We start from the raw sequence: 15,668 nt of genomic DNA on the forward strand, positions 1-15,668 counted from the left end.
ATATATGTCAGTCACTATTTGTATCCAAAGCAGTCTCATTCCTATTGTGGGGAGGTCTGGCTCAGAGGAATGAGCGTGGCTCTTTACCACATGAAAGAAGCCTAAAGACTGATGTCATCTCGGCATCACTCTCCTCTGAAATCAAAATAAGTACGTGTCGTTGCTCGACAATGTAAAACCCACTCTTGACCCTGGTTTCATTCCAGGTGGCTCCTAGCAAATCGCTGGCCATCCCGGACCGTAGAACTCCTTAGTGACTTTCCTATCTGGGAGACTCTTTCCTGAGTCGTGTCACCTTCTAGAGTGCGACAACACCCACCCCACCCCTGGAGTCACGTGAAGAGCCTGGTTGGGGCACTTTCTTTGGGTCCCCGCCTGCAGGGGGGCAAGACACACCTCAGTTCAAATACCACTGGGTCCCTCTGTCTTCTCAAAACCAAAGCCATCCCAGGCTCCAAGAAGGAAGAGCCTCCGGGGACTCACGCATTTCTGAAGGCAGAGGACTAGCGGGAGAGGTGGCCCTGAGTGCCGGGATCCCGAGCCCAAATGGAACCCAAGGCTCTCGAGAACAAAGGGGTGAAAGTTAAGTACAAAGCATCCTGCTGGGGCTGCTGACTTTCCTAAGGCTTTAGATCAGAGTCGTGCCTGTGTCTTCTGATGCTGCTTGGGTAACTGGTGTCTTTCAACATGCTCTATTGTTTAGAGAATTGGATGCTATGCCGTGCGTGTCACCTCTTGTATTTTGTTATTGCTCAGTTGTTTTTCAGTCATGGCAAACTCTTGGTGACCCCATTTGGGGGTTTCTTGGCAAAGACACTGGAGGGGTTTGCCATTTCCTTCTCCAACTCATTTGACAGATGAGGAAACTGAGGCAAACAGGATGAAGTGACTTGCCCAGGGTCACATAGCTAGTCCGAGGCTGGATTTGAGCTAGGAAGATGCGTCTTCTTGACTCTAGGCCAGTGCTCTATCCACCTCACCACCTCGCTGCCCCACCTATTGTATACACTATTTGTAAACAGACTCTCCATTATCGAGTGGGTAATGTGACATAACAAGCAACAGTTTCTGCATTGGATTATAGGCATATGTGTGTGTGTGTGTGTGTGTGTGTGTGTGTGTGTGTGTGTGTGTGTGTGTGTGTGTATAAAATGTCTCAAGAGGTAGCTTGGAGGAGTAGATAGAGAACCAGCTTGGGAGATGAGAAACCTAGGTTCAAGTCCTAGCTCTGTTATTTACCAATTATGTGACCTTGGACAACTTACAAACTTGGGTGAGCCTCAGTTTTCTTATTTGTAAAATGGAGAAAATAATAGTTATGTTATGTACCTCAGAACATTATCATGAAAATCTAACTAGATGATGTACAAAAAGAGCTCTTTAAGCTTATATAAGTGTAAGCCAAGCTATTATTGATGTTGTTGGCAGTTATTATTAGTGTATTAAATATTTCATTTATGTATGTAATGCTGTATAGGTGTATACATATATGTGTGTATATATACATATATATTCATGTGCGTGAATGTGTACATGCATAATATACCTATACGTGGGGTGTCCCTCAAATCTTGGTGCAATTTTAAATCATGAAAGCTCTTTGATGGTTTCAATTGCCTTTTGGTCTTTTAAGTTCAATTGACTTAAACCTTCACTAGGATGTTGGGGACACCCTGTATGTAAATCCACATACATACATACATACATGCACATACACATATACAAATAGATGTACATCTGAGAGGCCCTGGGAGAAATCACATAGAAATCTGGTTTCACATCCAGAAAGATGAGTTCAGTTCCAGTTCTGACATATACCAGCTATGATGGTGACCCTGGAGTAATCGCTTACCTCCTGGTGCTCTGGGCACCTTGCTAAGACTGGAAGTAGCAAAGATAAAGGCCAGCCTGCCTTAGCAGAGGGAGCTTTTACTGTCTGAAAATGTCCTGTAGTAATGAAAGCCCAGCTCCCTGTCCATTTAGACAGACAGATGACAGAGAGCTAGCAAATACCGAGACTGATGGGCTGGCAAACAGAAAGATAGGATGGATGGATGGATGGGTGGATGGATGGATAGATAGATAGATAGATAGATAGATAGATAGATAGATAGATAGATAGAAAGATGGATAGAAAGATGGATAGATAAGGGATAGATAGAGAGGCAAATAGAGAGATGGATGGATAGAAATAGACTAGATAGATAAATAGAAACATTAGATAGACTGACAGACTAGACAGAGAAGAGAGATGGATGGATAGATAGATATAGATTAGATAGACAGACAGACAAACTGACAGACGAGAGAGAGAGAGAGATGGACAGATAGATGGATAGATAGATAGATAGATAGATAGATAGATAGATAGATAGATAGAGAGATAGAGAGATAGATAGAAATAGACTAGATAGATAAATAGAAATAGATTAAATAGACAGACTGACAGACTAGACAGAGAAAGAGAGATGGATGGATAGATAGAGATTAGATAGACTGACAGACTAGAGAGAGAGAGATGGGCAAATGGATGGATAGATAGATAGATAGATGCATGGATGTGTGAGTGGATGAGTAGAAGGATGGATGGTGGGTTAGTAGATGTTGGACAGACAAAAGACAGAGAGGCAGATGCCAAATAAAAACAGATAGATAGATAGATAGATAGATAGATAAGACAGATGGATAGATAGATACATAGATAGGCATAAGTTATCTCTATAACACACATATATATGTGTATATATATATATCATATCCCTGAAAACTAATATATATATATATATATGTGTGTGTGTGTGTGTGTGTGTGTGTGTGTGTGTGTGTGTCTATATGTAGGAGTTGGACATGAATGAAAACAACTGACAACAATAATATATACACATACACACATATAGTATATGTATATTATGTTTATATACACATATATGTATATAGGCTTTCTAGATATCTCTGGCAGCCATACCTTTCAACCAACCATCATCTCTGATAATGATGATGATAAATAATAACATATTTGTTATTTTTCTAGTCCTAGCTCTGCCACTATGTCACTCACTCTCCCTATACCTCAGTTTCCTCAACTATAAAACAAGGGGGTGATGGGCAGAGAGCTTCCCAAGGTCCCTCCTCTTTCTCACACTCCATGATTTTCTTTCTTGTTTTCATCTGCTCTTAATATACTATACTACTCTGGCCACCAGTCAAGTATGTTATTTTTATCTCTAGTGGTGGTGATTGTTGCTGTTATTTTTAATCAGTTTTGAATATAGCAATGTTGTGTAACTCCGCTCTTATCCCGTGTGTGTATGTGTATATTTGGTGTGTCATTATTTTCTTTATGATTGGTGGTTTGCTGCCTCTGACCCATGTTCCACTTGCTGTGTCTGTCCTTGTTGTTTCTAGCCCTATAATCACTCATTCACACTCACACTCACACTCACACACACAGCATTTAGTTATTTTCTATTTGCGGTTTAAAACAAATAGTAACAGCAGTGGCTGTTCTTGGGAAGCTGTCCAAAAGTGGAATGGGCCGCCTTGAGAGACAATGTATTATTCTCCCTTATTGGAGGTCTTCGAATGGAGCCAGAATGATCATTTGTCTGCTGGGTTAGAGAGAGAGCTTTTCACTAAATCTGAGTTTTGTATTAGATGGTCTCCAAAGTCCCTTCCAGCTCAGAGGCTTTGTGATGCTAACAATCTAGGTGGTGGAGGGCACAGAGTGCTGGCCCTCCAGTCAGGGTGCTTCTGAGTTCAAATCCTGCCTCAGACATTTACTAGCTATGTGACCCCCTGGCAAAAAGCTTAACATTTCAGGACCTCTCTTTCCTATGTGTAAAATGATGGGGTTGGGCTTGGCAGACTCCAAAGGCCCTTCAAAGGCTAAATATATGATTTGGGCTCATAATTTTTCTTAATTGATAAGCATTCATTTTCTCTCCTTCCCACCCCGATCTCCAATTTAAAATTAAAAAAAGAAAAACAAAACCCTCATAACAAATGTGCACAGTCAAATCTACAAATTCCCATATTGGCCGTGTCCAAAAATGTGTCTCATTCTACATATTTAGACCATAGTGGTTGTAATTTTTCAGTTGTGTCTGGCCCTTTTTTACCCTTTTGGGGGTTTTCTTGGCAGAGATGCTGGAGTGGTTTGCCATTTCCTTTTCCAGATGATTTTACAGATAAGGAAATTGAGACAAACAGGGTGAAGGGACTCGCCCAGGGTCCCATGGTTTCTAAGTGCCTGAGACTGGATTTGAACTCATCTTCCTGACTCCAGGCCTGGTGTTCTATCCTCTGTGCCATCTAGCTGCCCATTTAGTCCATTATTACTCTCCTATTTCTGCTCACAGAGATATCACCTCACATGGAGTCCATCTCCTCCTCCACATGAGATCAGAGGGCTAGAAGTGGGAGCAACCTCAGAGACCATTTAGCCAAACTCTTTCATTATACAAATAAGAGCCCTTGAAATACTTGAAGTATTTCTATTTCATGCCTCTCCCCCTGAATCTTCTCTTCTCCATGCTAAAGTTTCCTGGTTCCTTCAACCAGTCCTCATATGGCAACCCTTTACCATCTTGGTGAACATGAGGCAGAGATAATCCTGGAAGAACAATTGTATCTAGTGAATCATCATCACAAATGCTGGTTGGCTGAAAGGGACCCTTGGGAAAAGGCAGGCCTTCTCTCTATTGGTGAATACGAGTGAACCCAATTGGCCTCTGGGATGTCTCTCCCTTCACACCTTGGCTTGGTTTGCCATGGCCCTCTATGTTGGGGAAGGGGATGAGAAAGAGGAGGATGATAGCGGGAAGGAGGGAAGGGAAAAGGAAGATTTCTTTCTAGTTTCTGTTGTCTGTCTTTGATTGTTTGTAATTCTGTCCTGCACAGGCAGGGCTGTCTGAACCTCTTGGAGCATCCCCGTCCCCAGCCATCCGGCGCCTCATTAGTGCTCGTAGCTGTTGGTCCAGCCTGACTGGCCAAGAGCTGGCACAAAGGAGCAGTGGCCCTGTTTTGGCCCCAGCCCTCACGATGACGAAGTGGACCTCCTTCAGGGCCAATGAGCCCTCAAAACCTGCAACCCAGTGGTGCTCCTTTAGGCACAGGCGGCGCTTGACCCTCCCATTCAGTGGCTGCCTTGGTGGGGCCCTGGATGTAGGGTCAGGCTCTGGCTCCAGCCGACCAATCAGGAAAACAGACTGGGGATTGTCAGCATCCTGGCCCAGGGCCAGACGCCTTCCAGCCCTAAAGGACCGTGCCTCTGTCCCTGCCCCCAATGGTGAGACCCATAACTGTGAGTTTGCAGTCAGTAGAGTTTGTATGTAAGGGAGCACTACTAGAGCACAGTGGCTGGTCTGTCCTATCCATGGGTTATGGAGGTGGGCATTGAAATCACCTTGGCTGGAAAGCTTTAAGGAAGACTAAGCCCTGTGTGCCCAGGCTTAATGAACTAACTAATTAATGAGCATTTATTAATTATCTGCCACATGCTAGGCACCGTGCTAGGTGCTGGGAGTACAAAGACAAAAATGAAACCGATTTTGCCTTCAGGAAGCTTACATTTTTATCAGTAAAGGAAGGGAAGACAATAAAGTCACAGAAGTCTACAAAGAATTTTTTTTAAGAACAAAAGGGCAGGAAGCAACTGGGTGGCTCAGTGGATAGAGAACCAGGCCTAGAGATGAGAGATCCTTGGTTCAAATCTGGCCTCAGACATCTCCTAGCTATGTGACCCTGGGCAAGTCACTTAACCCCGATTGCCTAGAACTTACTTCTCTTCTGCCTTGGAACCAATGAATAGTATTAATTTTAAGGAGAAAGGTAAGGGTTAGGGGGGAAAAGGCAGTTAGGTAGCATAGTGGATAGAGAGCCTAGAGGACCTGGGTTCAAATCTAGCCTCAGATACTTCCCAGATGTGCGATCCTGGGTAAGTCACTTGACCCCCGTTGCCTAGTCCTTACCTCTCTTCTGCCTTGGAACCAATGAATTGTAATAATTCTAATGTGGAAAGTAAGGGTTAGAGAAAAAAAAGGCAGCTAGGTAGCCTGGTGGATAGAGAATCAGGAGGATCTGGGTTCAAATCTAGCCTCAGGTACTTCCTAACTGTGTGACCCTGGGCAAGTCACTTGACCCCCTTTGCCTACCTCTTGCCCTTTTGTTTTAGAGTTATTGTTAATACAGAAATTAAGGATTAAAAAAAGAAAAAGAACTCAAAGTAGTTTGATAGATACACAAAGTAGCTATCATTCCCCTCGCTCTCATCCCCTCCCCCAACATAGAGGTCCATGGCAAACCAAGCCAAGGTGTGAAGGGAGAGACATCCACAGTGAATGGCAAGACCATATTGACTCAAGTGTGGGAAGAAGATCAACGCATACAAAGTCTGGAAAGGGCAGTGGGGCCGGGTTGTGAAGGAGATAGTCATCATAATATTAAATGTCAAGAATCAAAGGACCATGCAATGCCAGATCGGTTAGGGACCTTGGGACCCAGAATGGCAGAAGAAGAAAGGAACTTAGAACACAGAATGTTAGCCCTCGAAGGGATTTTAAAGGCTGTCTGGTACAAGGATTCTTTTTTTTTTTTTTTAAACCCTTACCTCCCATTTTAGAATCTATACTCTGTTTTAGTTCTAAGGCAGAGGAGTAGTAAAGGGTAAGCAATATTAATTAATTAGCTAATTAATTAATAAAGGGTAAGGATTAAGTGACTTGCCCAGGGTCACAGTGTTAGGAAGTGTCCGAGGCCAGATTTAAACCTAGGACCTTTCATCTCTAGACAGTACAAGGATTCTTAACCTTTTCAGTGTCCCTAGACCCCTTTTTTTAGCAGTCTGGTGAAGCTTATGAACTCCTTCTCAGAATAATGTCTTTAAATGCATAAAGTAAAATGCGTAGGATTGCAAAAGAAGCACATTTTATATTTATATATGTATTTTATTGACTTATATTTACATACAAATATATACACAAGTTAATAGACTTCCATGTAAGAAAATCTGATCTAGTCAAACCCTGTCATTTTATGGACACCCAAACTGAAAGCCTAAGAGAGGACATGATTTGCCTTCATTATTTAAAAAAACAATCATAAAGGTTACATCTTGGTACCAGGAAAGAGCTAGAGAACTGCCTTGATCATTTTGGCAGAGAGATGGGAGACTATGGGTGCTTAATGTTGCATACACTGTCCCAGGTGGTCACTAGGTCAATTGATTTCCATGAGAAGTTACCAAGGAGAGCTCATTTGGTTGGGGGAAATATATCTCTAGAAAGATTATAAAGTTAAAATAATAGATATCAATAAACTAATTTCTTTCTGTTTTTTTTTTTAGAACCCTTACCTTCTGTCATGGAGTCGATACTGTGTATTGGCTCCAAGGCAGAAGAGTGGTAAGGGCTTGGCAATGGGGGTCAAGTGACTTGGCCAGGGTCACACAGCTGGGAAGTGTCTGGGGCTAGATTTGAACCCAGGACATCCCGTCTCTAGGCCTGGCTTTCAATCCACTGAGCCACACAGCTGCCCCCTAAACTGATTTCTTTAAAAAATAAGAAGAAAGGTTCGATCAGATTCTGTGTTGAGCTAAGAAATGACATGCGAAGGATGGGTCCTGATTCTCAGGCCTCAAATGGGAGCCCCATTTTGGTTACCATCTGCAAAGAGCTCCACGGATTTAGCTAAGTACCTAACAGGGAGGGGAAGAGTACTGGGAGCCCGCTTCTGTCCTTTGCTTTGCTGACTGCCCAGGGCAGGGAGCTGAGCCCATGGGATCAATAGCTCTGTTCCAGCATAGCCAACCTAATTAAACGGCCCTGGGGCTTGGGGGTGGAAGCAGGAGAATGCAGCAGCTAGGACCAAATCTGTAATTAAAGCTATTCTAGCCAGTTGCTCCACTTGGGAGTGCAGCTATCACCTACTCTTAGGAGTGGAGTTGATAAACTGTCCCCAGATTTCCCAATCCCAACCTGCCCCTGCCTCCACCCTTTGTCCCCTCCTCGGCTCCCTGGGCAGCAGGTAGGTGGCAGTTTCACTAGCTGGAGCAGAGCTTCAGAGCCGCACCCCTGTCCTCGCCCTGACTTTGGGGCCCCAGGGCCCAGTGATGTCAGTGGGCACATGGCTGAGAAGGGGCCTGGCAGGGATTGGCGAGGTCCATGTGATGGAGACTTATCAATTGGTGTGGGGCCGTGTAGCTCTGCTTGGATGCTCTCAGCTCACCCTCGTGCCCAGACAAGCCCTGGCCCCTATCGTCCGGCACGTACGAGAAACGAGAAAGGAATCCCAGAGTCACGAGGGCGAGAAAGAAACTTGGGAAGCAGAATCTGCCTTCCCTCAAGTAATAGCAACGTGTGTTAATTATGGTACCAAAAAAGGGCAAGTGACTGGGAGTTTGGAGGCCTGGTTTCTGCTTAACCTGCTGTGGGACTTTGGGGGAGCCACATCCCATCTTTAGGCCTGAGTTTCCTCCTCTATTAAACCAAGGAGTTGGATTCAGGGGTTCTTAACCTGGGATCCAAAGACAAGGAAGTCTATGGATAGATTTCAAAGTGTCAATTTGGATGGGGAAAAAATACAACTTTATTTTTACTAACGTCTAACCAGAATTGAGCATTTCCTTCCAATCTTTTTGTTTTGTTGTTATTTTGTCATGTCCTATTTAGTCATGTCCAAATCTTTATGACTCCGTTTGAGATTTTCTTGGCAAAACCACTAGAATGGTTTGCCATTTCCTTCTCCAGCTTATTTTATAGATGAGGAAACTGAGGCACACAGAATTCTATGACTTTCCCAGGGTCACACAGCTAAGAAGTATCTGAGGCCAGATTTGAACCCAGAAAGATGAGTCTTCCTGACTTCAGGACCAGCTCTCTATCCACCACACCATATGCCTTAAAATGACTCAATCTCCAATATTCAGGGATTCTATAACCATATCTGGGGTCAGTCTCTTGTGAAAGAATCTACCATTCAAGCTCTATCAATCCCTTCTATATATGTTGACACACATGTATATATACATGCCTGTGTGCATACATGTATAATATGGGGAGTAGCTCGATCCCCCAGTGGTTTAAGAGCCAGGCCTAGAGATGGGAGGTCCTGGGATCAGATGTGGCCTCAGGCACTTCCTAGCTGGGCCACCCTGGGCAAGTGGCTTAACCTCAGTTGCCTAGCTCTTACCACTCTTCTGCCTTTGAATCAATTAATTCAAGATGGAAGAAAGGGGCTTTTTTTTTTTAAGAGTATATGTGTGTTGCTTCTGAAGGCAGCATCTGTGTGATTTCAGCACATATAAAAGTTCAGAATGCGTATATTGGTCGAGAGAGATGTGGCTGGGATGATGGAAGACTTGAGGAGGGAGGATCTACAGTCCTGGCTTTGCCTCTGGTTAGCTGTAGAGTGGTTTAATGGAGAAAGTGTTGGTTGTGGCTACTACAACCCGAGTTGTAGTCCCAGCTCCAAAAACTGGCTCTACAATCTTGGGGACATCATTTCACTACGCTAAACCTCAGTTCCATCAACCATAAAATGGGGTAATAACTCATGCCCTTTGCCTGCCTTGAGGTGGTCGTGAAGAAAATGTTTTATAATATTTAGAACTCATGGCTTCTTATTACTTTCATCATTTTCTAGATAAGTCCAGTTGGATTGCTGGATGTTGGCTCCCTGATGTACAAAACGGGGATAATAATATTTGCGTCTTCTGTGGATTAAAGGAGATAATATCCATGGGATACATGCAGCAGCTCCTCCAGTCCAGGTGTCATGGGCATTGAATGCATCAAGTTTATCTACCCCAAAAACAGTCTGATCTAACAGTCAGGGACTGCCGGCGCTCTCGTCCTTGAATTGTTAACTGCTACCTTTCTAGATGATGTTGGGCAAGTCTCTTGACTTTTTTGGGTTTCAGTATTTTCTCCTGTCAAATGAAGAGGCCCCCAAAGTCTTTTCTGGTTCAGATGTTACAAGAAGTATCTATTAAGTGTCTACCAAGAGACTGGAGAGTCAAAAGAAAAAGAAAAAAATACACACATACACGCACACACGTTTGTGTGTATTCAGTTGCTATCCCTTCCATTTCAAGATTTTCCCCATTGTGGTTTTCATAGATAGCTGGTCAGTATAAGAAATTAGATGGGAACTGGGGGGAGTTTTGCAGAAGCCACACACGACACATAAAAGCCAGCAGATGACACGGAAAAAGTTTAGAAGCTCAGAAACCCATATTTAACCCACATTTTACAATAAGGTACTGTAAACACCCCATTAAAGAAAAAGATCAAATTTAGACTTCTTCTCTGGTACAAAAGGAAGGTCAAAAAATTGTATGTGGATTTTCCAGCACCATGCCCCTAAGCTCTGTAATAGGGAAGGGACAACTGTGTGTCTATTCCTTGCCCTCGAGAAGCTTATATTCCATAGTGGGGAATGTTCTACGGCTGTGCGTTTATGGACTTTAGCTCCATGAAAAGTTGGCCCTGGCCCCTCCCTCTGCCCACCTCCATCCCCACCATCACCACAAGGTGATTCAGTCTCCGGCTCATATTCTAAAATTCTTAACTGCAGTCTTTATCTTTCTGTTGCAGACACTCTCCCCAATTCGTCGGACCTGAGCGCTGGCCACACCTGTAAAACTTCGGACTTCTCCCAAAGAGGAGCAGACCCCAGTGGGTCATCAGGGGCAGGGGGGAGTCCAAAGATCCAGGGGACCCCCCAGGCCCACAACGCCAGTTCCTCAGGGATGACCGCAGGGAGGGTCAACCCTTATAGTATAGTGTCCTCCGAAGAAGACGGACTGCATCTAGCCACGATGCCAGGAGCCAATGGCTTTGGCAATGGCAAGATCCACACTCGTAGGAAATGTCGCAACCGCTTTGTCAAAAAGAATGGTCAGTGCAACATCGAGTTTGCCAACATGGACGACAAGTCTCAAAGGTACCTGGCTGACATGTTCACCACCTGCGTTGATATCCGGTGGAGGTACATGCTCTTGATCTTCTCTCTCGCCTTCCTGGTCTCCTGGTTGCTCTTTGGGGTGATTTTCTGGGTCATTGCTATTGTGCACGGGGACCTAGAGAGATCCCCGGATGAGAGGAACTACAAGCCCTGCATCCTTCAGGTGCACGGCTTCATGGCCGCCTTCCTGTTCTCCATCGAGACGCAGACGACCATCGGCTACGGCCTCCGCTGCGTGACGGAGGAGTGCCCCATCGCCGTGTTCATGGTGGTGGTGCAGTCCATCGTCGGCTGCATCATAGACTCCTTCATGATTGGGGCCATCATGGCCAAGATGGCCAGGCCCAAGAAACGAGCCCAGACCTTGCTCTTCAGCCACAACGCAGTGGTGGCCATGAGAGACGGGAAGCTTTGCCTTATGTGGCGGGTGGGGAACCTGAGGAAGAGTCACATTGTGGAGGCTCACGTCAGAGCCCAGCTGATCAAGCCCAGGGTCACCGAGGAAGGGGAGTACATCCCCCTCGACCAGATTGACATCGACGTGGGCTTTGACAAAGGCCTGGACCGCATCTTTTTGGTGTCTCCCATTACCATCCTCCACGAGATCGATGAGGAGAGCCCACTGTTTGGCATCAGCAGGCAGGACTTGGAAACGGATGACTTTGAGATCGTGGTGATCTTGGAAGGGATGGTGGAGGCCACCGCCATGACCACGCAGGCCAGGAGTTCCTACCTGGCCAACGAGATCCTCTGGGGTCACAGGTTCGAGCCCGTCCTGTTCGAGGAGAAAAACCAATATAAGATCGACTATTCTCACTTCCACAAAACCTACGAGGTCCCATCCACCCCCCGCTGCAGTGCCAAGGACTTGGTAGAAAATAAGTTTTTGCTCCCAAACACCAACTCCTTTTGCTATGAGAACGAACTGGCTTTCATGAGTCGGGACGAAGACGATGAAGAAGATGACGACAGTCGAGGTCTGGATGACCTGAGCCCCGAAAACAGACACGAGTTTGATAGACTTCAGGCCACAATCGCCCTCGATCAGAGATCCTACAGGAGGGAGTCAGAAATCTGACCCCTGTCGGTCCACTCTCTTCTTCTGCTCTTTTCCCCTACAGTCCACCCAGGTTTATGCAGAACAATGTTAAGTGCCATAGGGATGGTTGAAGACTTTAGTAGTGTCTTAGTATTTTCACATGTTTCATCGCAATAACCTTGGACGGGTTGGCAGGGAGAGGGATAGGAAGTCACCTGAGGGATCAGACTTCCAGCCCTAGCTGGTTGGAGGGGCTTTCTCCAAGGGTCAGTCAGTGGGCCCAGAAGGGGAAGGGTCATGCCCCCAGGGGCTGGACAGGGGCCTCGTCCAGCGGCCAGGGCTTTTCCCTTGGATGTCTGGTAAGATAGCAAATAGCTCCTTAATGTCAAAGGTTACAAAGAATCTGAATGTTGCGCAACCTGGAACCTAATCAGGTTGGAATGGACTGAAAATTTAACCTTATGCCTGGCCAGGAGACACAGTTGAGCTTGCCTGGGGATGGCAGCTGGGTAGGTACAATGCTGCACACTGGTTTTTAACTTAAGGGGGAGACATCAGGTTTTTAATTTTTCAATTTAGTGCTGGTGAGACTGTTTACAAAAAAAAAAAGAAAATACATATATATTAAATTAAAATATAATTCCAAAAAAAGAACATTTTTTAATTTAAAAAGAAAATAATAAAACAGAACAATCGAACAGAACTTCCCTTCCCTCCAATGGAATGGAACAGCCAAAAGGAGGCCCCGGCATCAGGATGAAGGGAGTCGGGGACACACTAGGAGACTTCCTGGGGCTAGAACTGTCTCTTTTTATCCTGAGAAGGCTCCATCTATCCCAGGGAAGTGGACACCAGTTCCCAACTGTGGTGTCGGCAACAGCAAGCACAATTATTTACACCATAGCTCATGTTGCTCATAAGGAAATTTAGATTCCATTTGTAATAGAAAAGCAAAACTATATTAATAACAATATTAAAAATTAAAAAGAATGGTTTGGGGGGGTGGGCAGGGTCAAGGGAGGGGTTTGGTCTAAGATCTCTTTGCACCTTACAGGTACATTTCAGTGTGAATCATACCCTAGTTAAACCCATCCCCCTTCACGTGGTTTGGAGGCCACTGTTTATTGTTTCCCCGAGCCTTTGGAAATGGTAGACTTGCATCGATGGGTTTGGGTTTTGTATTTTTTTTAATTATTTCTTAATTCAACCACCCAACTCTCTGAACCCCAAGAAATCAATGTTGCATTTCGCACTGAGCAAAAATAGGTCATTGTTTACTCTGTCTTGGTCTCCTGATTTGCATTGTTAGGTGTTATTTTTTTCTTAATTCAGTCACCCAATTCTCTGAACCCCAAGAAATCAACATTACATTTCACACTGAGCAAAAGTAGGTTTTTGCTTACTCTCTCTTGGTGTCCTGATTTGCACTGTTGGGTTTGGGGTTTGTATTTTAACATTTTTTTCTTAATTCAACCTCCCATCTCTCTGAACCCCAAGAAATCAACGTTGCATTTTGAGCTAAACTAAAGTAGGTTGTTGCTTACTCTGCCTTGGTCTCCCGAGATAGTGTGATATAACAGGAGGAATCCTAGAAAAGGAGTCTGTAGACCTCTGACACTAACCAGGTGTGTGACTGGGCAAATCACTTAATCTCTCGGAACCACCTTTCCTCAGTCTGTAGAACGAGGAGGCTAGATTGGTAAATCTTCCCTGCTCTCGTCTAACTCTAAAATCCTATGATCTTTCTTTAACAATTGGCAGTTTGGAGATTTACGAATTGCCACCCCGATAAGTCATGCCATGTGCAGAGGTGTGTCTGTCAAGTTTCCCAGTTAGCAGAAGGAAAACCAGGAAGAAAATTGGCAAAATGAAAAAAGCACACTCTGACTCCAACCATCTTCACCCTCCGGGCACTTTGAAGTGGGCCGTGCCTTAGAGACACAAAATTGTCCTGCTGAAGTTTCTTTTTCCCTAATCACGATTCAACCTTTTCAAATGTTCCATGCTGCACCTCGTTTTTTAAAAATCTCATTCTTTCTCCTCTGCCACCCTTTTTGGATCCTATCTTCTTGGCTAAGACAGTGGTGATGAGAAACCAGCAAGCAGGCCACACACACATAGTACCTGCCTGCCCCCTACTTTGGAGGATGTTGGTGGAGAGGGACAGGTCCAGATGTCCATTGTGATACTGGAGACCTGCCGTCCCATCTTCTTTCTACTCCAGAATGCTGGCTATTTTAGGGAAGAAAAAAAAAAGCAGAAGGGCAGGGAGGATGTAGGCTATTCTCTGCCCCTCTCCTGGATGTCCTGGAAGAGGCATTATCCTCCATTACAAAGTAGAAAGAAAAGGAACTTAGAAAGAGTAGAGTTAGACTGGGCATCCCTAAGCAGCCTAAGTCAGGTGGTGTCATCCAGGGTTTATCAGAGGGTAGCAAGTCACCTGGTTCAATAGAAAGAGAATCGGATTTGGATTCAGAGGCGCTGAGTTCAAATCCTGATCTTGCCACTTGTCTATGTGATTTTGGGTAAATCACTTCACCAATGGGGGCCTAGGTTTTCTCATCTGTAAAATGAGGAAGTTGGATGAGCTGGCCTCTGAGATCCCATCCAGCCCTAAAACCCATTTCCCTAAAACATTCCTTATAGCCTCCTGCTAATTCTCTCTGTTCCCTGCCCTGTAGCAGCCCACCCTTCCCTGAGAGTGTTTGTATGTCATTTAAAAGGGGAACACAAGAAGAAAGCAACTCGTAGCCCAAGGGAATGGATTTCTAGTAGAATTTGGAGCCCTGTGGATGGAGAGAAATTTGGGCAGGGGGTTATTCTCAGCATCTATGCCAGTAGCCACCTATTCTGCCTATACACAAGGCCATTTATTATTCCCTGACTGACTCCCAGAATGAGCCAGCTGGTTGGCCACAGGAGCCCTGAGATAGAGTTACCATGTTTCAGGGCTGGTGACCAAGTGCCATCTGTCCCAAATCTGGCCCAGGAGGCTTCAGAATCCAGACCCAGAAGAGCTCAGTCTCACCAACCAGATTTCAGGAGGGGGAAGGGGTTCTTTTAGGTGGCTGGGACTCACTGAATAGAAATTCCAAATTCTACCACCCTGGAATGTTGGCTCTGGAGTTTGGCATCATTTTCGACTTCTTCTTTCCCTCTGACTTGGAAAAAAGGGGGGTGCCCTGGAAAGTCAGCTTTTGAAGGGGTCTGAGAGATTGTCTAGTCCATTCAACAGAAGAGACGAATCAGGACCAGAGATGGCAAGAGACATTTAAATGATCACACCGCAAGTTAGGTTCAGGGCCAAGAACAGGACTTGGGATTCCTGAGTCCCGATCCACAGTTAATTCAGGGCAGCTGACTTGTTGGGCTTTTTTTTTTTAACATGAGGTGAGAAAACAAGGGATCTGAGGGAAGAGGCAGGACAGCATTTGCCTTCCCTTGCCAATCATATAGGGGCAATCCATGCCCTTTCTCCATCTCCTTCCTCTCCACGTCTCAGCCCTTCTCTCTTGTCTTTGCTTGCTTCCTTGCAGTCAATCTCAACCTCTTCCCACCCCCCTTGAGGTTCCCCATGACTGAGAGCCATATGACACTGGGCCCATCTTTAGTATTTCCAGGGCAGGAAATAGATGCCTGCCTAGTCTCACCCTGTCCAGCTGTCTCA

The 15,668-nt window shown here is 45.1% G+C and overlaps 1 protein-coding gene across 1 annotated transcript; it reads left to right on the forward strand.

The window, feature by feature from the left end:
- Positions 1 to 5,040: 5,040 nt before the first annotated feature.
- On the forward strand, positions 5,041 to 14,798 carry KCNJ12 (potassium inwardly rectifying channel subfamily J member 12). The gene is made up of 2 exons (XM_044657410.1): positions 5,041 to 5,287; positions 10,593 to 14,798. The coding sequence occupies exons 1-2, from the start codon at positions 5,041 to 5,043 to the stop codon at positions 12,038 to 12,040; spliced, it is 1,695 nt and encodes a 564-aa protein (XP_044513345.1). The 3' UTR covers positions 12,041 to 14,798.
- The last annotated feature ends 870 nt before the right edge of the window (positions 14,799 to 15,668 follow it).

The sequence above is a fragment of the Gracilinanus agilis genome, chromosome 1 (genome assembly GCF_016433145.1).
Source record: "Gracilinanus agilis isolate LMUSP501 chromosome 1, AgileGrace, whole genome shotgun sequence".
Classification (NCBI taxonomy): domain Eukaryota; kingdom Metazoa; phylum Chordata; class Mammalia; order Didelphimorphia; family Didelphidae; genus Gracilinanus; species Gracilinanus agilis.